Source organism: Eulemur rufifrons, chromosome 23 (assembly GCF_041146395.1).
Source record: "Eulemur rufifrons isolate Redbay chromosome 23, OSU_ERuf_1, whole genome shotgun sequence".
In the NCBI taxonomy this organism is placed as follows: domain Eukaryota; kingdom Metazoa; phylum Chordata; class Mammalia; order Primates; family Lemuridae; genus Eulemur; species Eulemur rufifrons.
The window spans coordinates 10849172-10875649 of record NC_091005.1 but is presented as its reverse complement, the minus strand read 5'-3'; the positions used below and the strand labels follow the sequence as shown (position 1 = coordinate 10875649).

Sequence of the window (26478 nt, the reverse complement as noted above, 5' to 3'; positions counted from 1 at the left end):
AGTTCAATCCCAGGCCTTAGCAGAACCCATCTTGCCTTGTGTTCCACAGAGCACAGAGCCTGTGGTTGGTGGTGCATGAAACCGGTGTGGGGAATCCTGTACCCCCCCATCCCCATCCCACAACACACATCAGGGCTTATAGCAGCAAAGGCAGGTCTTTATTCGGGGGGCAGGGGCTCTGGGCTGGCACTGGGGGCTGCAGGGGAACCATGGCGGTAGGCCCCCAGCAGGATGGAATTGATGTGCTCCAGTGTCTGGTTGCTGAAGACCATGTTGAGGTGTTGTAGCCCGTGCAGGGGCAGCAGGTGCACAGGCTGTGGCTGGCGGCCCTGCCAGCGACCACAGAGATTGGAGCTGCGTGTGGCCACTGTGTCATCACCATCCTCGTAGAGAACGCCCACAGGGTCCGCGTAAGGGAAGTCATGGTCATAGATGTAGGTGTGGGGCGTGGGCAGCCCCACGCCGTAAAGACAGTATACTTCCACGCCAGGTGCTGGGAGTCCTTTAAGCAGGTCACGTGACTGTAGCCACATGTACCAGCCTTCCTCAAAGCGCAGGTCTGCAAAGAAGCGCTGGAAGTCACGGCCTGTGTAGTTGAAGCTGGGTGTGGAAATGAACACGTGGTCCTCAGGCCAGGCCATGAGAGAGGGAAACATCCACGGGGAAGTCGTCGTTATGCGCTGCTCCTCTCTCAGCTTGATGCTGGACATGATCGGGATGCCCTGGTTGTCACCTGTGGACATGGAGCTAGGTGGGACGGGGAGCCAGGCCTGGTTACCCCTGGCCCACAACTTGCCCCTGATGTAAGCTTGGCTGGGTGCTCATCTTGTCCCTGCCCAAACCAGACATGGACTCCAAGCCATAAACTTGAACAAACCTGGCATTCAGTAGGTGCTCAATGAGGACTTATTAAATGTGAAGCCCTCATGGCATTTCTATAGGGCAGAGCTGTAGTGCTTCAAAAAGAGGGCAGGGTGGGCGTCCTGAGGATGGGTGTGTGGACAGTGTGGCGGCGGCGGGGGTGGGGGGTGGGGGGGGAGGGGGGTGCTGGCTGTTGTCCCCAGGCATGTGCCTGTCGGCTCCCGTGTGTGGCTGTGCTGCTCAGGGCTCAGAGCTGTGTTCTGGGAAGGATGGAATGAGACGGTGTCTGTGTCCGACTTTGCTGGGGTGACCTGAGTGTTCCCTCACCAGACTGGCATCCAGCTCCTAGGAGGGGGGCTGAGTTGGCTGTGCCCAGCAGATAGTGGATGTTGAATAGGTGGTGTCAATGCTGGGTCCCTGGTGCCAGTCTCCAAGGAAGAGCAGGAGGGGCTCCTGGGGTCTGGCCTAGCTTTGGCGGATCCCTCCTCACTAAAGCAGATCCCTGGACGAAGGGGCTCCTGGGAGCAGAACGTGGCTGAAGCCTGGGTAGGCGGGATCTGGTGCCTCGAGGAACAAATCTTGGGTCAGATTGCTGGGGTTCACTTCCTGTGTTTACTTCCCCTTTGTCATCACTGACACAGACTCTGGAAGGATCCATCCTAATGGCCCAGGCCAGGGTCATTGCTCTGGGGGACCAGTGGCAGTGGGCATGCCCCAGGGGTGGTAGAGGCCATCGTGAGCAGAAGCTGGAGTGAGGGCAGGCCCGTGACCAGCTTCATTCCACCCCCTGCCCCAGGACGAAAGTGGTCAGATCCCATCTCACCTGAGGCCAAGACCAGCATGGGCTTGATGGAGCCACCCCACGGAGCCCCGAGAGAGATGAAGCCATCAATGAAGCGGTCCTTCCAGGACTGGGGCTGGCGCAGCAGGAAGTAGAGCAAGTGCAGGCAGCCGAGGCTGTGCCCGACGAGGAAGACGGGCTTCCTGTACGCAGCATGCATCTCCTCCACCAGCCTGGCCAGCTTCTGGTAGTACTCCTCCTGCTGGCCTGCAGGTAGGTGGATGGGGCCAGGGCAGTTGGAGTCAGGGGTCACCTGTCCTGCCCCCAGCCTGTCATCTGCAGAGATACTCACTGGGCTCCAGCCGCCAGTCATAGGGTGCGGCCCGCACGGTCTCGTCCCGAACGTAGCCATTGTTGACCAGATTCTGCACCAGCGTGTGCATGTAACCTGGGGACAGGCAGCAGCACTGGCGGCTCTGGCCACGACTCCTGTGGTCCAGCCCTGCTGGCCACCATAGCCTGCCCTGGCCCTATCCCCCAGCACACCCACCTGCCAGCTTGCTGGTGTCCAGGTACTCAACAGAGTAGGTCTTGCCGAAGCCGGGGACGCGGATCTGCACACCAGGGGCGTTGGACAGGAGCCCAGAGCTTCGGTTGTAGACAACCCTGGGGGCGGTGGGACATTCAGCAGCCGCTAGCCAAGGGGCAGTGTGCGGGGGCCAGGGCAGAGCACATGGCACATACCTGGTGTTATCTATCCAGCAGTCCACCCCGAGGGGCAGAAACATATTGAGATCCAGCCAGATGGTGAAGAAGTCCTCAGTCTTGCGGTAGCACATCCAGTTCACCACATCCGGTTTATCCAGCTTGGCTTCTAGCTGATTCCCCAGGCAGCCAGGCACTGCGAGCACCAGCCCTCACTCTGGACTCCTCGGGTTCCCCCCTGTGGCCCCTAGCCATCACCCCTGGATGCTGCAGGGTCCAGCCCCACCCCTCCATCACCCTCAACCCCCAGCTACAAAGGACACATATGCTGTCCTGACCACACCCAACCCCCGGCAGTCCCCCCAGTAGCCCAAAGCCCAGGCTTCCCTCAGGAGGGGAAGGTGCAGCGGCCAAGGCCACTGACCCCTGCGCCTCGGCAAAGCAAACACCCAGCCGGGCTCTCCACCGCTGCCAAAGTCCAAGGTGAGAGCAGATGGGTATGGGGAGGTGGGGGCAGGCTTTGCAGGACCCCTCCTGCCCTGGGCTGGGCATCTTGTCCTTGGTGGGATGGGGACCAAAGAAGGAGTGGTGGGGCTTGGCCCAGGATCCAGCATGGCTGCAGCTTGTAATGCCCTGGCCGAGACCTCAGGCACACCCCATACCACCCCCATAGGCCAGGCAAGTCAGAGACACAGGAACAGTGCAGTGGGGGAAGAGGGTGACTTCCCTGCAGGACAAGGCTTTGGCTCCTCCCCACACTGGGGCAGGGATCCAGGCCACTGCAGGGGCAGAAGGACCTTGGCGGGCTAGGGCCCAGGCTCCCCAAGGTCCGGCCTGGTGCGTCAGGGGCCTGGTGGGGGCTTACCGAGGATGACGGGCCGTGTGTGGTTATTGAGCTCAGCCTTGGGCGTGGTGTGCGGGGGGAAGAGCACATTGAGGAGCCAGAACGGGGCGGCCGGGGGGAGCAGCAGCCCCACCAGCAGCCCCCACTGCCACAGGGAGCCAGGCGGCCCCATCCCAGCCCTAGCGCCTGCCGCCAGACTAAGCTGTCCTGGGCCGGCTTATCTGCCGCAGCGGGGGAGGGGCCCCAGGGCCAGTGGGAGGGACAGCCTGGCCCATGGGGGTGGCCAGAGATTGCCGGAAAGGGCACAGCTGCGGGAGCCGGCTCTGGGCCTGGGTTCAGTTCCGCCTTCTTCCCTTGCCGCCAAGGGAAACAGAGCCAGGGCAGCAGGAGCCCAGAAGTACACAATGTTTTATTGAAAAAGTCAGGCCTTAGCTGGCCGGCTCCATTCAGCTCCGCGTGGTGGGGGTCCCTCCCCACAGTAGCCCACGCCAGGCCTTCCTGCAGGCGGGCTGGGCTGGACCCCTCCCTTGCTCCCCTTCCCCTCCTCTCCAATGGTGACATCCGAACAATAAATATGCAATAAATAGCACTCCTGGGCTGGGCTGGCTGCCTTCAAGCCCCATGTCAGCCCCCACCAGTCTTCTCCAGCCAGGGCAGGCCCACTGGGATACTGGATGGAAAGTCCCCGAACCTCCCAGGGTCCCAAGGGACCTCAGATCCATTTCCACTGCCCCGCCCAGGCCCGGTTTCAAAGCTGGGTCCAGGGCAGAGCCAGGCAAGCGGAGCTGGCAGGTAGGTGCTGGGAGGGACTATTACCCTGGACACTTCCGCTCCACGCCACAAGACTACGCTGGGCTCAGGAGTAGATGGTGATGACTTCACGGCCACCACCACGCACCAACAGCACCCGCTCAAGGCCCTCGGTCAGCACCTCAAGGAACTCCATGTCTGCAGGGCACCAGGTCAAGGAGGCAGCGCCAGGACCAAGGGGCGACCAGGTAGTGTGGCCCCATCAATCAGAGCTGGGGCAACCTGGGCCACCCGCACCCAGCGGCACCCAGGGTTCCTGGCCTGACCTCACATAAGGTCCACCTCCCCACTTCCTGTCTCTCTGCAAAGGGATACAGTTCTCGTCCCCCTCGCTGTTCTTGGGTGGGCCGGGCATGTTCAGTAGGACCAGGCGGGCATCGTGGGAGCGTGTGACAATGACTTCATTGAGCTTCACAGCAGTGTGCATGCGCCGCACATTGGATTGGTCTCTGCGGGTAATGCAGCCGATCCCAGGTCACAGTGAACCACCCTGCAAGGAGGGTGCCTGGCCCACCCACACAGCTGTCTGCCCCATCCCACCTCCACCCCCGGCCCCCGTGAGGCAGGACCCGTTTTTGCTGCACTCACGGCTTAATGTGCACCAGCTCCCGGAAGTTGTCAGGGGCATGGCTGGGGTCCCAAGGCTCAGTCATGTACTTGTCCCGGGTCCATGTCATCTGGATCTTCTCGGTCCCTGCTGCAGACTCGTCTTCCTCATCCGAGTACAGGCTGTCTAGCCGCAGGGCCGAGTGCCGGTCCTTGACTAGCTGGGCCTAGGGACAATCAGAGGAGGTAGCCTCGGTGCCATGGGAAAAGGGGGAGGGCCCTGGCTGGCCCAACATGACCACCCTGCCTCAGGGAAATGGGCAATGGCTTGGGTCGGGCTGGGGTGAGTTGTTCTGATGCCCCCCCATGGTGTCTCCAAAGGCCCGACCCTGCACCCGCCCCTGGCCTCAACCCGGAAGGCCACTGACTTCTCGCTCCTGCTCAGTCTTGGTCAGCCGCATCTGCCGCAGCATCTGGGACCGCTGTTCCATCATCAGGGTCCGCTCGTAGGTATATGCGGAGATGTCGCTATTGTGCTGGGGAGAGGGCGGGCTGTGAGGACCGGCCGCGTGGGACGTGGTACCCACAGGGCCAAGTCAGGGCGGGTGGCTCACCATCTCCACCACCTCCACCTCTGCCTCAAGGCGGAGATGGTACAGGAAGACGGCCAGGTCCTTCTTCATCTGGATGCTGTTGTCGTCCATCTGGGCCACTGTGAAGATGCGCATGCGGCACTTCCTCCAAACCTGTGACAACAGGGTAGGTGGCTGGTTCAGTCACACCCCCCACCACGGGCCCAGCCTCTCCCGCCTGCGCCCAGCCACCTGGCCCACCTTGTGCTGGCGCAGCAGGAAAGGCAGAAGCATGAGCATGCCGCCGTCGTGCACGATCCACCACACGTCGATGTGGCCCTCCAGGTAGCGCTCGTGGTTGCTGGGGTAGAAGGCGATGTTCTTGGGCACGAGCAGGGCCAGGTGGGCAGCTGTAGTGCACCGCACAGTGTCTGGGGACGAGGGGCACTGCTGACCACCGGTCTGTGGCCTTCTGGCCTCTGCCACCTCACTGGACCCCCAGCCCCTGGCCCAGCCCCGGCACCAGCCCCTCACACACCAATAAAGGTCTTCCAGGCACGTGGGTCCTCACTCTGTCGCCAGCCATAGGGCCAACCCAGCACCACGGAGTTGTGCCTCATGCCGCCCAGGCCGCAAGACTGGATGAGGTGAGCCAGGCCCTCACGCACCTTGCTGGCCACCACTACCTGGCAGAAGCCTTTCACTTTCTCGATCTCCATCATGTTCTTGATCGTCTGCAGGGACATCCCAGGGTCAGAGGCAAGGCTGTCAGCTCCTCTCTGCTGGGCTCCCTCCCAGGGTGCCTGGCGCACAAAACTTGGGAGCGGGGAAGGGCATGGGGGCAAGCTGCCCACCCAGAGGCCACATTTTCAAGCTGGGACAGCTAGACCACCCTTGTACCACCTCTCGGGTAGCAGCAGTGCTGTCCCCCTGGCTGGCCAGGGTGGCTAGGATTGGTCCCCTGCCCTAAGTGCCAGCTGCAGCCCAGACACCTCTGGTCGGGCTGGGCTCCCACCCTCTGCAGCAGGCACCTGCTCAGCGGCCTGGGCCTCGCCGTAGCTCTCCAGGAAGCTGCCCTGGATGACAGAACCAACAATCGTCAGGCCTTTGCCGGCCTTAAGCTGGGAGGCAAAGGTGAGCAGCCGTGGGTACTTCACGTGAAGGTCCTCATCTAGCTTCAGCAGCACCAGGAGCTGAGGCCTGCAGCGCCAGATGGGGAGGCAGCCTGAGACCAGGGCCAGATGTCCAGGGACCCCCTCCTCGGATCATGGGCCCCCACAGCTTTGGGCAGCATGGATCCACAAGTGGGAGGGCCCCCCCCCCCAGCAACCCCAGGATGGGGAACATGGACTAGGAGAGGGAGGAGCCAGCACTTCTTGACCCTCCCACCCCCTAAGAACCCTGAGATGGCCCTTGCCAGCGTCTGAGTGTCAACTCACCGCCAGTTCTTCGTGTGAGGGGGCCCCTCCTCTAGCCGCAGCAGTGCATAGCGGGCGGCGCTCAGGGACAGGCCTCGGATCCCGTCACCCCACTCCTTCTCAGCCCTGCAGATGCCACCACAGCTGGTAAGCCCCTGGTCCCACCCAGGGGTTTCTATCTATGTGAATGAGAAATCCTCCAGGCCACTCTTGGGAGCCCCGAGTCTCACAGCCTCCCAGTCCCAGCACCCACGGTGGCTAGCAAAGGATGGCCCAGCTCCCCAGCAACCCAACATCCAGACCACCCCACCTGCTCAGCCAGGCACCCTCGGCGCTGTACAGGCTGTTGGCAGAGGCCAGGCGGCAGCCCTTAACTCACCCTTGGTACTCGATGTACTTGTAGATCATGCCCGCGATGAGCATGGCGACCAGAGCATAGTACCAGGAGGAGACAAACATGAGGGCCAGGCAGAGGCTCATGCCCAGGAAAGACAGCGCCCTGGGCCAGAGCGGGGGAGTTGCAGAATCAGGGTAAGACCAGTAGGGCCCAGGCCACAGCCCAGCCCATGCCCTGGCGGTCCCAGGTCACATGCTGGGTAGGAGAAACAGGTCAACCCCCAGCCCTGCATTCTCCCTCCCCACAGTGTTTCACCCAGGACAAAGACCGCCCAGAAACCCAAACCTCATGCCGAAGGGGGCTCCTGGAGTCCCCAGTATCTCTTGTGTCAGAGGACTTGGCTCAAGGGTCCAGTGGGCGCTCACCAGTGATAGTACTTGAACCGGGGCCGCCAGTTGGGGGTCCTCAGCAGCGTCTGCACGGCACAGGCCAGGTTCACAAACAGGTAGCACATGAGAAAGAACCTGCAGCACAGGGAGGTGGTCAGCACAGACGCCTCCTTGGCCGCCAGGGACCTGGTATCCAGCTGGGCCTGGACCCGAAACTGAGCTTCCACGGCCCCGCCCTGCATGGGCTCAGCCAGGTCGTCCCAAGCCCACAGCCCCGGCTTCCACGGCCCGAGGCAAGTGGCCCACTGCAGCGACGGGGTCTTCGGGGCCAGGTGGCAGCGGAGATGGGAAAAGCAGGGGGAGAGTTGGAGGATGGTGCCTGGAGTGGCAGGAAGTGCTGTGTCTGGAGCCAGCTACCTAATCAGGTCTCTGGCCCGGGTGACCAGGTGCATGAGGGGCTGTCACACAAATGGGGAGGAGGAACAGGTTGGGAGAAGACGACCAGGACCTTTCCAATGCACCGAATCAGACACTTGGGAGATGCTACAGTGGGCGTGGGAGTCTGGGACGTGGGCGAGGCTGGCTGCAGGAGCCCTCTGGGAAGGCAGCTGAGGAGCAGAGGGCTAAGGGAGAGGGCACCAACCTTCACCTGCAGCTGGCAGAGGAGGAAGGGCAGAGCAAGGCAGGAGGACCCATGGGAGAGGGTTGTGCTGGGGACAGGGCTGCCAGCTAGAGCCACACGATAAAGGCTGAGACATGCCCTCTGGTGTGGGCAGGGGCGGCCGCCACCCAAGACGACTGTGGCAAGAACAGTTCAGGTGTGGATTTATGTGAGGGGTGGGTGTACTGGGGAGGCCAAGAGAGCACAGGCCTGGCTGTGGCTGGGATGGAGGCTGCACGGGGAAAAGGGGCCCTGTCAGGTCTGGGGCCTGAGAGGGGCAGAGATGGGGGCGGCCATTTGCAACCATGTAAGCAAGAGGAGCGCCCGCCCCAGAGCAGGGTGTGCAAGGACCCCAGCAGGGCAAAGGTGACACAGCAAACAAGCAAGCTCTGCCCTGGGGGCCCGAGGAATCGCCACATGCTGACCACCGCCTGCAAGGCACCAGCACACTGATTTGCCCAGCTGATTCCAGAACTTTAAAAGCAAATGATTTTGAAAATGGACGGGGCAGCGGTGGCTTCATCAAGGCATGAGGGAGGTCTGCTGGCCGCCTGCTTTGGGGACTCTACTAGAGGGGAGTGGGACTGTCGGTCGCTTTACAGCTTCTGTGTAGGTGCCAGGCACCCTCCTGACTGCAGAGCTACGCTGAGCCCTGCCAGGCAACACCTCCCCAGGCGGCTGCCACATCTCCCAGCTGCATCCTCAGCACCAGACAGGGTCACGGGGAGGTGCTGGGGTCCAGGGAGCCTTTCCCAAGACCACCCCCTGCCCTGCCCCAGCCCCCAGCTCACATGGACAGAATGGGGGCCACCATGTCGAGGGAGGCGATAAGGATGCCCAGCTCAGCGATGAGTGCGGTCAGGAGGAGTGCCCACGTGGGTTCACCATTCGCCTTCCCGTGGCCAAACACCTGTGTGCGCCAGGGAAGAGGCTGGTTCTAGCACCTTCATTCCACACCCAGGCCCCAAGGTACAGTCTGGCCTCCATCACCACCAGGGCCCTCCTCTGAGGCTCAGGCCATGCCCAGGCCTATCCATATGGGACCACGGTTTCCCTGGCTCCACCTCACCAGGCCTCTCTGCTTTGGGTGAGCCACAAACAGGCCATGGGTTGTGGGTCCAAGCAGCTCTCCCAACAGCACGGCAGGGCCAGGGCAGCTCTCAGCAGCTCCCCATGGATGGCTGTGTGGCCTGGGGCCACCGTGGGGAGGTCATACCACACCTGTGTTCCCTATCTCTCTCCCCAGCCCGGGCGAGGGGCCCAGTAGTAGCCAGGCCGTGGGGGAGCACAGAAGGGCTCACCCGGAGGAAGGGGATGATGTTGTCCTTGGCAATGGCCTGCAAGAGGCGTGGTGCCCCAGTGAGGCTCTGGAGGCCAGCGCCACAGGTTGAAAAGAAGGAGCCGATGACAATGACCCAGGGCGAAGGCCAGGCCAACGTGCCCACCACCAGGTTCCTGCTGACGCCGTCACCATACCTGCAGGGGCGGCCCAGAGCAAAGGATGTGAGGGGTCACGAAGGCAGGCTACAGGGGGCAGCGCTCTGGCCCCCCAGTGGAGAAGGCCAGTCTGCCAGCCCTGTCCTTCCCTCTTGGCCCAGCCCTGATCATGATTGTCACCACCCTCTCAGAAGCAAAAGTCCTCTAGGAGTCTGACCCACCTGGTGGCACAGACCACCACTGGCAGCCAGCAGCCTGAGGACATGCATGGGACCATGGATGGGGGGTCTGGCATGGGCTCAGGCAAAAGCTGAGCCACGGCTACAGGGAGGGGCCCAGCTCACTCACTTGTCCCGGAGAACCACACCCTCGATGCAGGCGCCAAAGAGAACCACACTGCTGAAGTCTGCAGTGGCGTCAAGGAAAGCAAGGCCTCTCTGCATGGCTGTCCCTAGCCAGCAGACTCAGCTGGGACACTTACAGCTGAGGGTTTCATGGTGTGTGCATGTGTGCAAGGTGAGGTATACATGCGTGCGTGCCTGTGTGGAATGCCTGTGCATGTCGGCTGGAACTGACACACAGGCAGGTGCCTCCTGTTCCCTGATCCTCCACCCCAGGCCTGGGAAAGGATACACACGAGGGAGGTTGTAATGATGGCCAGAATGGTCCCCACCGGGATGGACTTCTGGGCGTCGCGGAGGTCCCCAGAACGGTTTGAGCCAGCCATGATGCCTCCAAAAACAGACAAGACTCCCTCAGCAACTCCCTGGGTTTGGGGGCAGGGCTGCCTGGGTGGGCAGAGGGGCTCACCTGTTACTGAGGGGAAGAAGATGCCAACCAGCACAGTGAAGGACGTGGCGATGTCAGCCACCACATACAGGGACAGGCTCTCCTTCAGGCCAAGGGCGTCTGTGGAGGGCAGCCCGTGCTTCTCCACCACCTCGCCCTTCTCCAGGTAGGCGCTCCACAGGTTTTCTGTGGGGGCAGCCGCATCACCACCACAGCCCCACCGACGGCCCCGGGCAGTTTGGCTGCAGACGCTCTGGGGACTTGGGACAGCTCCAGCCCAATGGCTGCAGCATCAGCCCCAGGCTGCTGTGGCCACAGGCAAGGAGATGTCTGGCAGACAACGGTGGGTGGGCCACTATCAGCCAGGGCCCCGCCACTGCCTGCCTCCCAGACAGAGGCCCTTTATGGCTCCTGTGGGAACATCCCCAGGCAGCATCAGGGGTTGGTGGCCGGGGGGAGAAGGGCTGCCAGCACTTTCTGGGGACTGCTGCAGGTCTGGGACGCTGGCCAAACAGGCTGTGCTCACCCAAAGCTCGGCTGCCAGGAGCCAGACTGAGAGGACACTGCTGGGCCGGGAAGGCAGCCAGAACTGCCCCCTATTTCTGAGCTGGACACACAAGGACAGCTCTGTGCTCTGCTCTCCTGCTCAGCCTGTGGGCTCAGGAGCAGAGGGAGAGGGAGGACCCACCCTGGAGCACACCGGCAGCTGCCCCGGGGATGCCAGGGATCTCGGTCACATTGTTGAGCAGAAAGTACGGGTCACAGGATTCAGTAGTAAGGTTGGGGCTGTGGCAGAAGAAATTCCATAGCCGGGTGGCCACTGTCTCATTGTCCACCACGGCTGTCTTGGCACAGATGTCAAACTGGTCCCGGGAGAGGGTCCTGTTGCCCAACATGCATACCCTGTGGGGGACAAAAGCATTAGCACCTGCTCAGCTGGAGGCCCCAGCCTGTTCCCACCGTGAAGTCTCTGGGACTCAGGGTATCAAAGGCTGTCTACATGGGACATCAGTGCAATACCTGGACAAATATATGGGTTACTTACGGAAACACAGGAGGGTCAAAAATAGACTTGATGCCCCCAGCGTAGATGGAAAGGATGGAGATGATCACACAGGCCAGGAAGAGTGAGGCAAATTTGTTAACATACTTGACGCCGACAAACACCACCAGGGTCATGAAGGTCAGGAAAATGGTCCCATACACCCGCATATTGTTCAAGGTGGCACTCGACGTGTCATGAGCACCCAATGGGTAAAAAATGGCAGCCGGGGGGGCAATGTAGGTCTAAAACAAGATGACAGATTAAAAAGGGTTTGACCTTCCTATTTGGAGAGGAAAACCTGTCATTTTGGTTTTCTTTTTAAAAGCATACCTAAAAGAAGCCAGTCATAAAAGATCACATATTACATGATTTCATTTACATGAAATGTCGAGAACAGGCAAATCCAGAGAGACAAAAGTCAGACTAGTGGTCGCGAGGGCGGGGAGGGAAGGGAGGATGACTACTGATGGGGTTTCATTTGGGAGGGATGAAAATGTTCTAAAATTGATTGTGGTGATGCTTGCACAACTGTGTGAATATACTGAAAACCACTGAATTGTACACTTTCAATGAGTAGAGAGTTGCATGGAATGTAAATTATATCTGAATAAAGCTGTTATTTGAAAACAAACAAACAAATGAAAAAGGATCCAGACACAGGTGCCAACCTGAATGGCTGCATAGCCACAGTGGAAGAGTTTGAGCAAAATAAATAATGATAGTACTGTATTACAACCCAAAGAATAAATATCTAAAAGTCCATCCAGATATAATTACATGGTTGAATAAAAAAAATAAACAGGGAAAAGGGATAAATTTTCCTTACATAAGAATGCCAAATAATAAAAGTGCAAGGAATATGAGAAATAGAAAACAAATATAAAAAAAAACCCTCCCCAAAATCAGAAAATCCTGGTGCAAGATCTGTACTGCAGGTAGAGGACTTGGAATGTTGGAGTAGTCAGGCAGGGGTGGGCACCTGTCACCCTGTGCCTTCCCACAGCGCCTCCACCTCTGCTCCCACGGGCCGGGGCAGTTCAGGGAGAGTGAGGATCTGAGTCTGAGAGCACCTGTGTAGCTCACGGAGGCGGGCACCGACCTCCGGACAGGGTCCTGTGGCTACTCACCCAGAGTGAAGCTCAGAGCCCTGGGGGAGACAGAGCTGGCCAGAGCCCCCCTAAGCCCAGGAGGCAGTCTCTGTGTCACCACCGAGATCTGTCACTGAGCTAAATGCAACAGTGCACGGACCCCCTGCCATGGCCCAAACGGTGCCCAGGTAGGTGGAACATCCAGGGCCAAGGTGAAGGCAGCCAGGCCCCTTCCCTGCCTGGCCCAAACGAGCGAGGAGGTGAAAGGCAGACTGGTCTGACCAAAGGTCTTTCTCCCTTGAGGCCTCCCGTTTTATAACCCCCAGGCCTTGGCCAGAGGTGTGGGGGGCATGAGCCACCCGGGCCTTCTGTTTGGAGTCCAGAGGGACTGTTTGGACATGATCAGACTTGGCCAGGGCTAAGCCGGACTCACCAGCAAGATCTCGATGGCCCCCAGAATGTACATGGCTGCTGCAAACGTCGTTCCCAGGTAGAAGCACAGGCCCACAGCGCCTCCAAATTCTGGCCCCAGTGAGCGGGAAATCATGAAATAGGAGCCCCCAGCTACAGCAGAGAAAGGAAAAGTGCACACAGGTCAAGGGTGGTTCTTCAAGGGGGTCTTCCCATGACACGCCCTCACCCTGCCCAGAGGGACAGGGACTGCTTTTTCCATTTACAAATGAGGAAGGCTGCATGGCTGCCTTTGGACCCCATTCCCATATGACAAAAATGCCCAGCACAGACCAGTGAAATGACTGCTTTGCTGGGGCAGCTCTAGGTCCGCAGCAGTGACTGAGCAGCCACTGTCCTCCACCTCCCTGCACTCAGGGCAGTCCCCATAGCCTCCTCTGGCTGGGTGTGTCCTATCTCAGCACAACTCACCCCTCCCGAGGCCCGCACCTTTGTTAGCGTGACCCCTCCAGACCAGGGCAGGGACTGCGTCTTGTCCTGTCTTTGGCCCCCAGAGCCCAGCACAGGGCCTGCCACCAGGTGAGCAGTCATGGCTGACCCTCTTGCCCTGGGTCTGTGCTTCTGTCAGAATCTAACACCCCGGCAAGACTCAGAGCCAACACTGGGCCCCAGGGTGGCAAGCATACGGGGGACAAGAGTGATCCCATGTTGTTGGTTCTATCTGCTCCTGATAAAATTTCTCTGGTGAAAATCTGGGAACAGGGATCAAAAAATTTAAAAAATGATCAATCCCTTTCATGCTGTAATCCCACTGCTAGGACCCTCTCCTACGGGAACCGCCAGGGGCGTAAACGGAGATTTGTGTGAGGCTGTTCACGACAACGTTTACAACAGTGAAAAAGTAGAACCCACAAGTAGGATGATAATCACATAAATCAGGTTACAGTTTACCAAGGAGAATCCTGTTTAAAAAAATGTTTCCAATTAGCCGGGCATGGTGGCGCATGCCTGTAGTCCCAGCTACTCGGGAGGCTGAGGCAGGAGGATCGCTTGAGCTCAGGAGTTTGAGGTTGCTGTGAGCTAGGCTGATGCCACGGCACTCTAGCCCAGGCAATAGAGTGAGACTCTGTCTCAAAAACAAAACAAAAAAAAAAAAAATGTTTCCAACATTTGGGAAACATAAATGTAAATATATACATATGCATGCATATATATGTATACACACATACATATTTGGGAAATACAAATATGTATATTATCTATATATACACATAAATATATACACAGATACATACATATATAAGAGAAAGAGTGCACTTGTGTGCAACTGTGTGCCCAATGCTTTACAAGACCCTATGACCACATACCAAAAGGTAAACAGTAACGAACTCAGGATGGTGGGATTACAGATGCTTTTAATTTTCATGCTATAATCCCACTGCTAGGACCCTCTCCTAAGGGAACTGCCAGGGGCATAAACAGACATTTGTGTGAGGCTGTTCATGACAATGTTTATGAGAGTAAAAAAGTAGAACCCACAAGCAGGAAGGTTTTCTTTTTCTTTTTTTTTTTTTTGAGATAGGGTCTCACTCTGTCACCCGGGCTAGAGTACAGTGGCATCATGATAGCTCACTGCAACCTCCAACTCCTGGGCTCAAGCGATCCTCCTGCCTCAGCCTCCTGAGTAGCTGGGATGACAGGGGTGCACCACCATACCTAGCCTCAATTTTCCATTCTATGTTTTTCCGTATTCTCAAACGCTCTTACGGTAAACATACGTTGCTTTTTTTTTTTGGTAATACTTATATACTAATGAAACAAAACACAAACAGCAGTCTCAAACTCCGTCAACCAGGGAGGCTCCTAAGTTGTGGCACTGTCCTAGAGTCAGGGACTAGGACCACCAGAGAACTGCTTGGGGGATAGGGGTAAGCCATGTGGGTTCCGAGCAGGTCAAGGTGGATTCTGGGCCCTGTTTCCCCCACCAGGCCTTGGGTGGCACTCACCCACCTGGAACGACACCATTGGTGGCGATGGCACTCATGGAGATGGCTGTCAGCAGGGTCTGTGGGAAGGAAGGCCCGGGTGAGCAGCCCAGCTGGGTGGGCTCTGCAGAGCAGCCATGGCCTGTGCCCAGCCCACCCCTGCCCATCGGGACACTCACACAGCAGCAGCAGATGAGCACGATGAGGAGGGCCTGCAGCACCCCAGCCGTGCCCACCATCCAGGTCAGCCGCAGGAACAGGATAACCCCGAAGATATTCTGCAGGCAGGGAAGGTACACCCCCATGAGGGTGCCCATGCTGGGGGCCTATGTGGGCAGGAGGGGGTGCACACAGAGCATCAGAGGGGCCCAGATGCACCATGGAGGCCCAGCCCTAGACACTGAGCAAGCCCTCATATCCAGTAGGGTCCTGGGGAACACAGGAGGTGGAGGTGACAGCTAGGATGTCTCTACTGACTTTCATATACGAAGACAGTTAGGACTAGAGAGGTGTAAAATCTGATTGTTTTTAAAATCCCATGTGTGAACTTTTGAATCTTAACTCCCCCTCAAGGTACTGCCTCCTTTCCTTCCTCTCTCCTGTTAAACTTCTGGAAAGGGCAGTCTGTCTCAGATCTCCACCTTCTCAGCCAGCAGGCCCCAAGTCACCCAAGCAAAAGTCCAAGATGCTGTCTCTGGCCCTCCCTCTCCCCAAGCTCCCACTCCAGTCCAAGTAGACATTGACTCCTACCCAGTCTGCCTCCCGGCTGCCCTAAGACCAGCTCGTCTTGTCCCAGCCTTAGTCCCTTGAAGCTGGGGCAGTACACCTGGGCGACCCAGGTGGCGTCCTCTGGTACCTGTCAACCTCTCCACACACTGCAGCCCACTCTGCTGTCAGCACAGGTCTCTGAAAGTCAAGTCCAATCTCACCATCCAAGCTGAAAACCCTCTACATTATGCTATAATCCAGTGTATGGCTCAGATTCCTGGTTCGGGCCACCAGACATGTCCCATCACCTCCCTTGTTAGCCTCAGCCTCTGACCACACAGGGCCCTCAGATTCTCTGAACCTGGGAATGTGCTGGACTCTGCCTGGGGCATCAGCTTTGCCTCACTGCCTGGCAAACTCCTCTTCAGTGGAACCTGCAGGGGTGTAACTGTTACCTCTTCCAGGAAGTTCTCTGGGCTGCCTAAGGTGAGGCTGGTACTCCCTCTTGCATTCCCTCAGCATCTGATATGGCCTTCTACTAGAGTGGTCGCCACAGGTCATGGTACCTGACTGTTTACTCATATGTCTCGTGACCATACTGGGGTAGACTTAGCTTGTTTACTGTTCTATCACCGGCAGGGCCTGCAAACACCCGAAAGATTCTCAACCCAGCGAGTGGTGCCTTAGAAGCCGCTGGGACATCCTGTTCGGTAAATCCTGCAGATGGGGGACTCAGGCTGTAGGGCAGGTGAGGAAGGTCTAATATGTAGACCCAGGCAGGATTTCTCAACTATCTAAGAGCAGAGCAGGGGCCAGCCAGGGGCCAGGGCAGAGGCTGAGTGCACAGAGGCAGGCTGGTGTCTTCTTAAAATAACTGAATGTCACCCAGGGCAGTGGGGCCCTGAGAGCTTCCAGTGGAGCCCTAGTGAAGCCTCCTGCTGTGCTGATGCTGGGCTGGGAGAGAACTATGTAGCCATAGGATCCTGGCCTGGTGGGTAGGATCTGTGTGTGGCCTAAAACTGTGGTGGAAAAATTTCCTCCATGAAATTTAGGAACTGGGGGGGTGGGGGCTGCAGAGCAGGAGGTGAGCAGCAGGTAAGCGAGTGAAGCTTCATCTGTATTTACAGCTGCTCCCCATCACTCGCATCACCTCCTGAGCCCTGCATCCCCTGCCACGCCCCCACCACCACCCAGGTTGGTGGAAAAATTGTCTTCCATGAAACTGGTCTCTGGGTGCCAAAAGGCTGGGGACTGCTGGTCAAAGGACCTCAGAAGAGCCTGGGCAAGACCAAATGGTTCCTTGACCTGTCCTGCACAGTGCAGTGTAGGTGGCAGATACATATCACCAGGGCTCTGAGTCCTTCTCAGATGATGCCACCCACTGCACAGTGGCAATAAGAGCTCCCAGTCCCACCCCCAGCCTAGGCTGAGTCATTCTGAGAAAAGGGCAGTGTGGGAAAGGGCAGGGCCGGAAATGGTTTCTGCATCCCCAAATAACCTCTGGCAGCCTCAAAAGGTCCGGGCCAGAGCCGGAGCGACTGCTAGGGAGAGGCTGTCTTTGGGCCTTAGCATGGTCTGGCTGGAGGCCCACCCTTCCTGCTTCAAGCCTTCCTTTCCTGAGGCCCCTGCTCAGACCTGCCCCGGGTGAGCACCACAGCTAAGCAGCCCCAGAGCCCTGGCCCCTAGCTTCCTACCCACTCCCTGTGCACTTGACCAGGCTGCTCCTTCCTCCACGGAAAAGCCACTGGAGCTGGGACACCCACCCCCCTCTCACATCCTTACCCTGGGGCCAGGTGAGCTCAGCAGGTAACTCAAGGCTGGACCCAGCATCCTCACAGACTCCCTATTAGGCCAAGGGACCATGGCCCTTCACCAGCACAGGCTTCCTTCCCCCTCCTGCTGAGATGTGCACTGGCCTTTCTTAGGGGCCTTGTCACTACCAGCCACCAACTCCCTGGCTTGGCAGCTTGGCCTGAAGGGACAATGATAAAGCTCTTACCTAAGGACCCCTCCCCTACCACGGGCAACACTCTCAGAAGTTGAGATGCCCCTGCAGTGCTGGACAGGACAGCAGAGCTAGTCAGGGTTCTCTGCTATCTGCAGTCCAGAACATCCCAGCAAAATCACAGCCAGCCAGATAGGGTTAGGCAGTTGGGTCTGTGCAACCTCAAGATGTCAGCTGCCCTCTCTGAAATGTGGGTTGGCTTGCCACCCGGAAGGGCAAGGTGAGGGGTGCACTTCAGCTGGGACTATCCTAGCTCCTGGGCCCACTCCATCAAGGCCCAAATCTCACAAACAGGTCTGAGGCTGGAGGCCTGGCTTATCCCAACCAGGAGTGCCTTCAGCTCGTGCTGACCTCCAGGAAGCACAGCTGCTTCCTAAACCTCAGGGAAGGTCCCTTGCCTTCAAATCAAAAATGCAGAAAAATCCCTGGCCCTCAGCTAACCTGAGTCCATCACACAGAGGAGCTGGGCAAAGAGGCGAAAGTCATCCTAAAGAGAGGACTGGATGGTGACCAGGTGATGGGACCAGGAGAGAGGACAGGAAGTCCCACCAGGCAGGGCCAGGCTCCAAGCACACATACATGTCCCCCTGGAGCCCAGGGGCTGTTGGAGGGGTCTGCAGGCTGTGGAGCCTTGAGCCAACACAGTGAGCGGCAGGAATGTTTGTCATTTGCTCTAGATTGCATGGCCTCCAAGGGACAACTAGGTCCCTGGCTCAAAAGGCAACACCTTCATCCACCCTGATGTGATGCCAGTGATCTGGCCTTTGACATAGTTACACATCTCACAACCGTGTCTCCCAGCATTAGCATCACGCACTGATCTCATCTAGCTCAGCCACCTCAGGCAAGTTCCTTTTTTTTTTTGACAGAGTCTTGCTCTGCCGCCTGGGCTAGAGTGCTGTGGCATCAGCCAGCTCACAGCAACCTCAAACTCCTGGGCTCAAGCAATCCTCCTGCCTCAGCCTCCCGACTAGCTGGGACCACAGGCATGCGCCATCATGCCTGGCTAATTTTTTCTATTTGTAGTAGAGACGGGGTCTCGCTATTGCTCAGGCTGGTCTCAAACTTCAGAACTCAAGCAATCCTCCCGCTTCGGCCTCCCAGAGTGCTAGGATTACAGGCGTGAGCCACCACGCCCGGCCAGGCAAGTTTCTTCACACCCTGACTCTCAGCATCCTCATCTGAAATACAGGAATAACAGCACGTGCCTCTTAGTTTCGTTGTGATGCTGACATTCGAGAACCTGGGCCCTCTGCTTAGCGTGGTGCCTCTCACACAGTGAGGAGCAAGTTAAGGCAGCTGTTGCTCTCACTTCTTTCTCGTTTTTTTTTTTTTTTTTTTTTTTTTTAAGAGACACGGTCTTGCTCTATCATCTAGGCTGGAGTACAGTGGTATGATCAAAGCTCACTGTAACCTTCAATTTCTGAGCTCAGCCTCTGGAGTAGCTGGGACTACAGGCACACACCATCATACCTGGCTAACTTCTTAAATTTTTTGTACAGATAGGGCCTTGCTATGTTGCCCAGTTGCTGATTTCAAACTCCTGACTTCAAGCCATCCTCTTGCCTTGGCCTCCCAAAGTGCTTGGATTACAAGCATGAGCCACAGTGCCCAGCTGGCATTTTTGAGGGTCTCCTTGGCCCTCTTCCCCACCCCCCCGCAGGACCTCCTGAGTAGCTCACACCTCTTGAAGCCTCCTTGAGCCAAGGCACTCAGTGCCCATCCTCCATGCTCACCACACCTGCACCCACTTCCCCTGGCGTGCTCACCACCACATGGGGAAACAGCCAATTCCATGGTGCTGTGACTGTCTTTCCAGGTGTGGCCCCTCTGCTGTCCTGACCAACTCACCTCAGCTGCCCTCCGGCGGGAGCCCTCCCCGCTCTCAGCCTCCTCATGCTCCTTGGCACCCTGGGTGAGGTTGGTGTAGCTGACGAGTTTGCCCAGGAGAGATGACACCTTTGGGCGGATGTCCAGCTCTTCCTGTAAACAGAGCCACGGGGCAAGATGGCAAGGAGCCAGGCCGGCGCCAGGCTACCTGTGTGAAGCCAGCAGCCTGGCCCCTCGCCAAACACTGAGGCAGGCCTGGGCCTGATCCCAGCTCTTGCCTGGGGAAGCCCAAGCCAGTCAACTGGGCAGGTGTGGGCACCACACCCCAGCACGTGGCACTCAAAGGCCCAGCCCAGCGGCTGCTTTTCTCTGCCCCACCTTGGCTGCAATTACTGCCAGCCCATTTGTGAAAATTACCTGCCTCAGGGGAGAGAGGGCAGGGCACGGCTGGCAGGCAGGCAAATGGCACACTTCATCCTGCCTGCTCTGCCCCGCCACCTCCCAGTTATGACTGGGCCTCCATACTCACACCTACCCTCAACTCCCCACAACAAAAGCTACCCTAGTCACCTCGGGGAACCAAGGATGGCAAAAGAGGGATGTCTGGGACAAGTAAAGTCTCTCTCGTCTGCCCAAACTCTGATTCCTGGAAGGTCTTCCCTCCAGCCCCCAGTCCCTGTGAGTACCCACGTCAATTGCAGAGGAGGGATGCTGGCCCCCCAGCCATCCTCAGGTGGGGCCGGGTCAAGGCCTTCACTGTAGAACCTTGCTGCTTCCACAGGTCAGGAGACCTCCTATGGCTGCTTTCCCTGCTCTTGCGGGGTTCTCAACACTGCGCCTCCGCCTGCCTCTTGCCCACATTTAGCCTTTCCCTGTCGGTCAGCTCCCTTCTGACCCTACTCCCAGGGGAGAAGTTGGTTGGGAGTGAGAGGTGAAGATGTAGGCCCTTTGGGGCATGTGGAGATTGAGGAACCTACATTATTCAGCCATGGGGCACTGAATGTGTGGGTCAGAGTTTAGAATCCTAAACCGCATCTTAGATCCAGACCTCACTTTTCAGCTTGAGTCTCAAAAGGATAAAATTCAAGTGCAAAGGCACAAATTTGGGAATCTTTCCAGAGAGGTATCCACCAAGGCCACAAATGGGGCAGATCTGGTGGGAAGGACCAGGCCTCAGTGAACTAGAGGGGGATAGAGTTGGAAAAGCCAACCAGAAAGGACAAAGAGTTCACGGGAGAGCAAAGAACCATGGACTGGGAGAAGAACGTGGAGTGGAGGGAAGAGCCGAAACCCTGAGGTGGGAAACCCTGAGGGAGGGGTCACCTTGCTGAGGAGTTACAAGGAAGACAGAGGTGAATAGCCCTGGAAGTGGCAATGAGGGTGCAGTTGTGAGGGGCCTCTGGGAAAGCAGTTTCAGTCAAAGGGCCAAGGGAACTGCAGCCTGGCTGCCATCAGAGCCAGGCTGGCAAGGGGAGACTAGAGGAGGAGGCACAACCACCCAGCCTGCCTGCTCAGCTGAGGCCTGGGGCCTTACGGACAGGACAGGCCGCTCCCGCCCACCTGCCTGCCACACCTGTGGCCCAGAATGGCTTCTCAGCTACCTCAAACAGTGCCAGGTTCCTGTCATAGTAGTCACTTCCTCTGGAAGCCTCCAAGGGGCAAAGAAAAGGGCTGCTTTCTCTGTGGTTGCCATGTCCTGTGAAGAAAGAGGGACAATTAGGGTCTAATTCCTGAGCCCCCAGCCTGTATCCCGCCCCCAAAACATCGTCCCGGTGGAGCACTTTGGAGGCCGCAGTGTCACAGGGCTGGAATTCAGTTTCCCCATCACAACCTGCCAGCATCCTTGAAGGGCCAGGGAGCAGCCAGTGACCAAAACCCAGAGCATGATTCCCTCTAGAAAAGACGCCTAGGTGAGGGCTCCAGACGCACAAGTACAAGCACGTGTGACCACGGAGGGGCGGAGCCTTCCAGGGGCGTGGCCCGGCCCTGGGCCGCCCTCAGATCGCTCCCACTCCAAACTGCAACCCTCTCCCGCTCCTTTCAGCTTTCTGGAGTACCCAGTGTGCAGGGCGACAAGGGTTCAGTGTCCTCAGGGACCGCCTGGGGGCTGCCTTCCAGATAGATGAAGGCGCACAGAGCACCTTCTGCTGCCATGGCTCGCAGGTGGCCTGCTAGCCACCCCACCATGCACCGCGCGGGAGCGTCCTGGAGCGCAGTCCCGGAGCATGCTGGGAGGCGGGGTAAGCCCCAGGGGGTAGACAGCGAAAAGCGGCGTAGAGACCCTGCTAGGGTCACCTACAAAAGCCGGTGGATGTACGGGTGAGCAGGGACTGCTGGCAGGTGCAGAGCCTTCGCCTCTTTGCCCTCAGATTCCGCCACTTGCCCCAGACTAGCTTCGACCCCGCTCCCCCCTCCCCCCCAGACTGATGATACAGTGCCCTGGCTGGAAGGAAACCTCGCAGAAAGGAGACAAATGCTTCTTTTTTTTGAGGAAGGGGCCTTTTTTTTTTTTCCTATTTTTTTTTTTTTTTTTTAGTAGAGATGGGGCTCGCTCTTGCTCAGGTTGGTCTCCAACTCCTGACCTCAAGTAATCCTCCTGCCTCGGCCTCCCAGAGTGCTAAGATTACAGGTGTGAGTCACCTCGCCTGGCCTTGAGACACAGGGTCTTGCTCTGTCACCCAGGGTTTACAGCAGTGGCCTGATGATAGCTCACAGCAGCCTCAAGCTCTTGGGCTCAAGCGATCCTCTTGTATCAGCCTCCCGAGTAGCTGGGACTATAGGTGTGCACCACCACACCCGGCTGATGTTTAAATTTTTTGTAGTGATGGGCTCTCACTATGTTGTCCAGGCTGGTCTCAAACTCCTGGCCTGAAGCGATACTCCCGCCTTGGCCTCCCAAAGTGCTGGGGTTACAGGCATGAGCCACAGCGCCCAGTCCCAAATGCTCGTTTTTTATAAAACTGCCTCAACTCCCAAAGTTCAGCTGCTTTTTCTGGCCTCCCATCAATCACACGCTTCCCTGTTTTCCAACTCATGTCCCTTGTGAGTCTCAGTGGGTGACATTCCCATCTTCCTACCAAGCAGGCAGAAGATGCCAAGCACTCCCTTTCTAGATGCTGAGGGTCCCCCCACCCCCAACGCCAGACAGTCTGGCAGCAGCGGCATTGGCTCAAGGCCTCACAGCAAATGGCAAGCAGACATTTTGGTTCAAAGAAGCCACCTTGGTGTTGGATGGCAGCGGTAGGCAGTTTTGAGGGCAGAAGGGCTGGGATGGTGTCTGGTGATGAAAGTGGCAACAGAAGTGTCATCACCAACTCAGACTAGTGATTGGGCCACGCACTGGCTGTGCTCATGAACATTTTGTTTAAATAGGTGACAATTCATTTCTCTTGTTTGCAGGTGAGAATGCTGGCTGATGCATCCTACTCCATCTGATACACCCTCTTGGTATCAGGATGAGGTTTAACTTATCTTCTCTAAGCCAACAACCACTCGGCAGGTGCTGTACTGTGGATTCTTTATTACCCAAGCACACTGACAGGTAAAGTGTGCCCATGAAAATTTCTGGGGCAAAGTCAGCTCTTCCTTCCCATAGCATGTGAAAGTAGTACATTTGCCTCATCCAGCAACCCAAACTAGATTAGCACCTCAGTCCCATGTTCCTGTAGGTCAGTGCCAATGGTACAGTGGACAAAAGCAACCAGAGGTCAAGTCAGCCCCCCATCGTGTGAAAGCCTGGTGGGGGTCACATAGTTCCTCAGATACCCTATGACATTTGCTATGCCCTCAATGCTTGTTCAGGATCAGGATAAGGAGTTACAAGAAAACTCTGAAAACCCAGTAACACACTGCCTACTACATTCATGGCCCATCAGTGATATGTGATGCCTCTGAAAATTACTCTTGGATTTTCATGACAAAAAAATGTCTCCCCTGAATAAATCAGATGCTTCATTTCATCAGAAAATGGCAGCTATACTGCTCATCTTACTTCCCTTTCTGCCTTGGCTGCCAGGAATCTCTAAGCTAAATTTACTCCTTTGATGCAGTCACCAACTGTCTCATCTCAGAGTCCTTGCCCCTTTCCTCTGCATAGTTTTTGATCTTCCTGACAGTAACAATCCTTTGGGGAGGCAGTTTTGTTGCATACTTCTTCTGATCTTTTTGTGGAAGTAGGCTGGAAATAAATTACAAATTATCCTAAACTCATATGGTGCAGCCTGCCCCACCATTGCTGCCTTGTCTTTCTGAGGAGACTGTATTGGTATCTAGAAAATGTACAGTTGAGTACATAGCAGCCCCTCCACAATGCCTGTGAATGATCCTCCAAGACCTAGCTGGTCCCTTGTCCCTTCAGCCATCGCTTGAGGGAGGCTCAGAGCCCTTCCAAGAGAGGTCTCTAATCTCACAGCAACATTCCAGTAGATAGCATTTACTCCCTTTTAGTGACAAGGAGAGTAAGGCTCAGAGAGGTTCAGAGGTAAGGTCACCCAGAGAAGAGGGCCACAACTGGGTGCCAGGGTCCACCAGAGCCAAGTGGGGTCTGAGGTGCAAGTTCCCTGTTTTTACTCTAGACCCCAGTCCCTCCATGGTACACCCCAGAGTGCAGCACAACCCTTTAACAGAGAGAAGAGGGTCTGGGATATGTAATTTGTCAGGCTATACCCTGGCTTCTGGGTGTTCAGATGGCTGGCAGTCTGGCTTGGATTCCTGGCCCTTCCCCTGTGTGACTCAGGGAAACCTGCTTGACCTCTCTGTGCTGCCTTGGTTTCCTCTTCTATGAAGTAGAGATAGTAACACCTGCTTTTCCAATAGCCCAGATACACCAGAAAAGGGACAGTCTGGTGCCAGACACCTGGCGGTACTCCTTGGAGTTCCCCAAAGCTTCCATGTGATTGTGGGAATGTGGAGGGGTCTAAGCAGTGGCTGGATGTCTGTACTGCCCTAAGCTTCAGGCTGCCAGTTTAGGCTTTAGCTATTCCAAAAATTCCAGGGCAGGTCTGGGCATGCCTGCCAGGCCAAAGCTTGCTCAGACACCACCTGAGACCCCCAATGAATCTGAGCATGGCCTAGGCCCATGGGCTGCCTGTGAGATACATAGTTGTGTTTGCACCAGCAACTGTGAATGCACCAGTGGCAAGCGGGGATCCAGGTGACCCTCCTGACCCCTGTGCACATGGGCATCTGCCTGAGGTGCCCCTCCAGAATCTCCCTACCCCTTGCCCAGAGGCCAAAGTGGCCTGGATGATCAGGCCCATCTACACCCTTCAGGGTAGAGGTGTTGTGGGCCTTGAGCTGGAGGGACCAAGGAGATGGACCTGAGGCTCACTGTTTTTGTGCCCTCTGACGCTTTGCCAGTCCCCACCAAGGATCACAATCACTCACCCGGGTGCAGGGTGTCCCCCATTCTGCAGACAGCCAAGATCTAGCTGAAAAGGAGTAAGAGGAGGAAGAAGAGGAAGGGGGGTAGTGGGAGGAGCTGGCCTTCCCTGGGGGGATCCAGCAGGAATTAGCCAATGTGGCTCCAGGTCCCTCCAGTCACCCTGCAGGGGCCAAGGCGGGGCCAAAGGCTCAGCTCTGCCTGCCAACTGGTCCAGGCTGATTCTAGGCAGGCTGGCCAGTCTAGCCTCTGCGGAGAGAGAGCCTCCCAGGACTGGGGGAGCAGGGAAGCAGGTTCCTGCCCTGACCACTTGAACGGGGACAGACAAGGGCATGGCGGGTGGGGAGGAGGGAGGGCACTCACACAGCTGTTAGGCTTATAAAACCTCCACAGTGTCCAGCAGCCCATGCCACTGTCCTGTGCCATCTCCACACATGGCAGTCAGGTGTTATACACCCTAGCCATCACTCATATCAGATATGGATCACCTCAGTTGTGCCACTATCACAGACCAGAGGTCAAGATCACATCACTTGACACATGTCAACAACACGTTTCCTACATATCTCCATCAGGGTCAGTCACAGACATTGAAGGCATTTGTCATCTGTCATATCACCATCCTCATCACTGACATCCCTGCAGGAAACAGTGGCCATGAGCATGCCCTGACCTGAGCCAGCCTTCACCTTGTGATACCCACAGCTACACACCTGCACAAGCATAATTACACATATATATGCTGCTACACATACACGTTATCAGTGGTGTTCACACTCCAAGGGTGGGCCCTGGCAAGGACAGCCCCTGGGGACCTCTTGGGTAGAAGATGGAGAATGGGATATGGTGTGAGGCAGGTATCTGGGAGGAGGGAGGCGGGGCTTACCTCCAGGGCCACCCCTAACACCTAGGTTAAGGCACCGGAATCTCAAGCCTGGGTTTGAATCACACCCCACAAACAGACACAAGTTACATAACCTCTATTCCTCCCTCCACTCCTTCCTAAGTGAGAGTAACAGTACTTATCCCTTGGGGGATGCTGGAAAGATTAAACGAGTTAATTCACGTAGAGTGCCCAGACAAGCCTGGCTCCGAGAGAGCGCTCCGCAGATGCCCACTGTACCTACAGATCTAAGCCTTGGGACACCACCAGAGCACTCAGGCAGTCACCAGCAGAGCCCGTCGCCAGGCACACCCGTCTCTCCTAACGGGAGCTGCGGGGAGACACTGGAGGGGCAGGGGAGGAGAGTCTTAAAGACAGAGACGCTGCACCCCAAATGGGGAGCTGAGGCGAAAGAGGATGGGGGCGAGTCACCGAGGTTGAAGGGGCTGGTGTCAGGGCTTCAGCTGTGCTCCCAGCTGGGAAGGGCTGGAGATGGGGGCCGGGCGCCATCCCCAAGCCGGGCGGCTCGGCAGGCTGGCTTCCCGGGGCGGCCACGTCTGCAGCCCTCGCCCGCCACCCGCAGGGGAGGAGCTGGGGTGGGGAGGGCGGTCGGGCGGCGGGCGCCGGGAGCGGAGGAAAATCGAGTCCGCGCGCGCGGTCCTGGGAGTTGACTGCCTCGGCGCAGGCGACGAAAAGTTGAGACCGCATCGACGTGTGCGCGCAATGTCTGGCGCTGCGTGTGGGAGCGGGCCCCGCGTGGCCGGCCCCCCTGTCCCGCCACGGCCCGCTCCGAACGCGCCCTCACCGTCCGAGTCCTCCCGCTCGGCGCGCTCGCCGTAGTCCACCCAGCTGAGCCCCTCGAGGTTGTCATAGTCGCCGCGCCGCGGCCCGTCCACCGGCACCACGGTGAAGTGAGGCATCGCGCGCGCTCGGCCCCGCCGCACCCGCCGTCCCGGCCGCCTGCCGGCTGTCCCCGCCGCCCCGGGCCCGCAC

At 57.6% G+C, this 26478-nt stretch overlaps 2 protein-coding genes across 7 annotated transcripts; both read right to left on the bottom strand.

Moving 5' to 3' along the window:
• Positions 1 to 3433, bottom strand: LCAT (lecithin-cholesterol acyltransferase). Its single transcript, XM_069456463.1, has 6 exons — positions 3213 to 3433; positions 2387 to 2543; positions 2193 to 2308; positions 1995 to 2090; positions 1685 to 1909; positions 1 to 733 (listed from the first exon to the last, which is right to left on the bottom strand). The coding sequence occupies exons 1-6, from the start codon at positions 3361 to 3363 to the stop codon at positions 159 to 161; spliced, it is 1320 nt and encodes a 439-aa protein (XP_069312564.1). The 5' UTR covers positions 3364 to 3433; the 3' UTR covers positions 1 to 158.
• Positions 3434 to 3560: 127 nt separating this feature from the next.
• Positions 3561 to 26478, bottom strand: SLC12A4 (solute carrier family 12 member 4). 6 transcript variants are annotated; one of them, XM_069456457.1, is made up of 24 exons: positions 26291 to 26478; positions 20824 to 20918; positions 19244 to 19375; positions 14859 to 15005; positions 14705 to 14759; positions 12717 to 12847; positions 11196 to 11437; positions 10839 to 11053; positions 10172 to 10336; positions 9995 to 10093; positions 9710 to 9767; positions 9226 to 9400; positions 8716 to 8834; positions 7300 to 7398; positions 6917 to 7036; positions 6559 to 6663; positions 6151 to 6319; positions 5658 to 5853; positions 5381 to 5550; positions 5162 to 5293; positions 4976 to 5083; positions 4590 to 4774; positions 4317 to 4450; positions 3561 to 4139 (listed from the first exon to the last, which is right to left on the bottom strand). In XM_069456457.1, exons 1-24 carry the CDS (start codon positions 26403 to 26405, stop codon positions 4048 to 4050), a joined length of 3258 nt encoding a protein of 1085 aa, XP_069312558.1. In that variant the 5' UTR covers positions 26406 to 26478; the 3' UTR covers positions 3561 to 4047. The 6 variants fall into 6 exon arrangements, with proteins under 6 accessions (XP_069312558.1, XP_069312561.1, XP_069312562.1 ...); XM_069456460.1 differs by having other exon boundaries at positions 5180 to 5293; XM_069456461.1 differs by lacking the exon at positions 26291 to 26478 and adding an exon at positions 24608 to 24649.

Coding starts and splice junctions, on each gene's coding strand:
- SLC12A4 (XM_069456456.1), bottom strand. CDS start 26,405: ATGCCTCACTTCACCGTGGTGCCGGTGGACGGGCCGCGGCGCGGCGAC. Junction 11,438..12,716: donor GGGCCATCGAGATCTTGCTG/GTGAGTCCGGCT, acceptor ATCTTGTTTTAG/ACCTACATTGCCCCCCCGGC. Junction 9,401..9,709: donor GGTGTGGTTCTCCGGGACAA/GTGAGTGAGCTG, acceptor CCGCCCCTGCAG/GTATGGTGACGGCGTCAGCA.
- LCAT (XM_069456463.1), bottom strand. CDS start 3,363: ATGGGGCCGCCTGGCTCCCTGTGGCAGTGGGGGCTGCTGGTGGGGCTG. Junction 2,309..2,386: donor TGCTGGATAGATAACACCAG/GTATGTGCCATG, acceptor CACCGCCCCCAG/GGTTGTCTACAACCGAAGCT. Junction 2,091..2,192: donor GGACACCAGCAAGCTGGCAG/GTGGGTGTGCTG, acceptor GCCTGTCCCCAG/GTTACATGCACACGCTGGTG.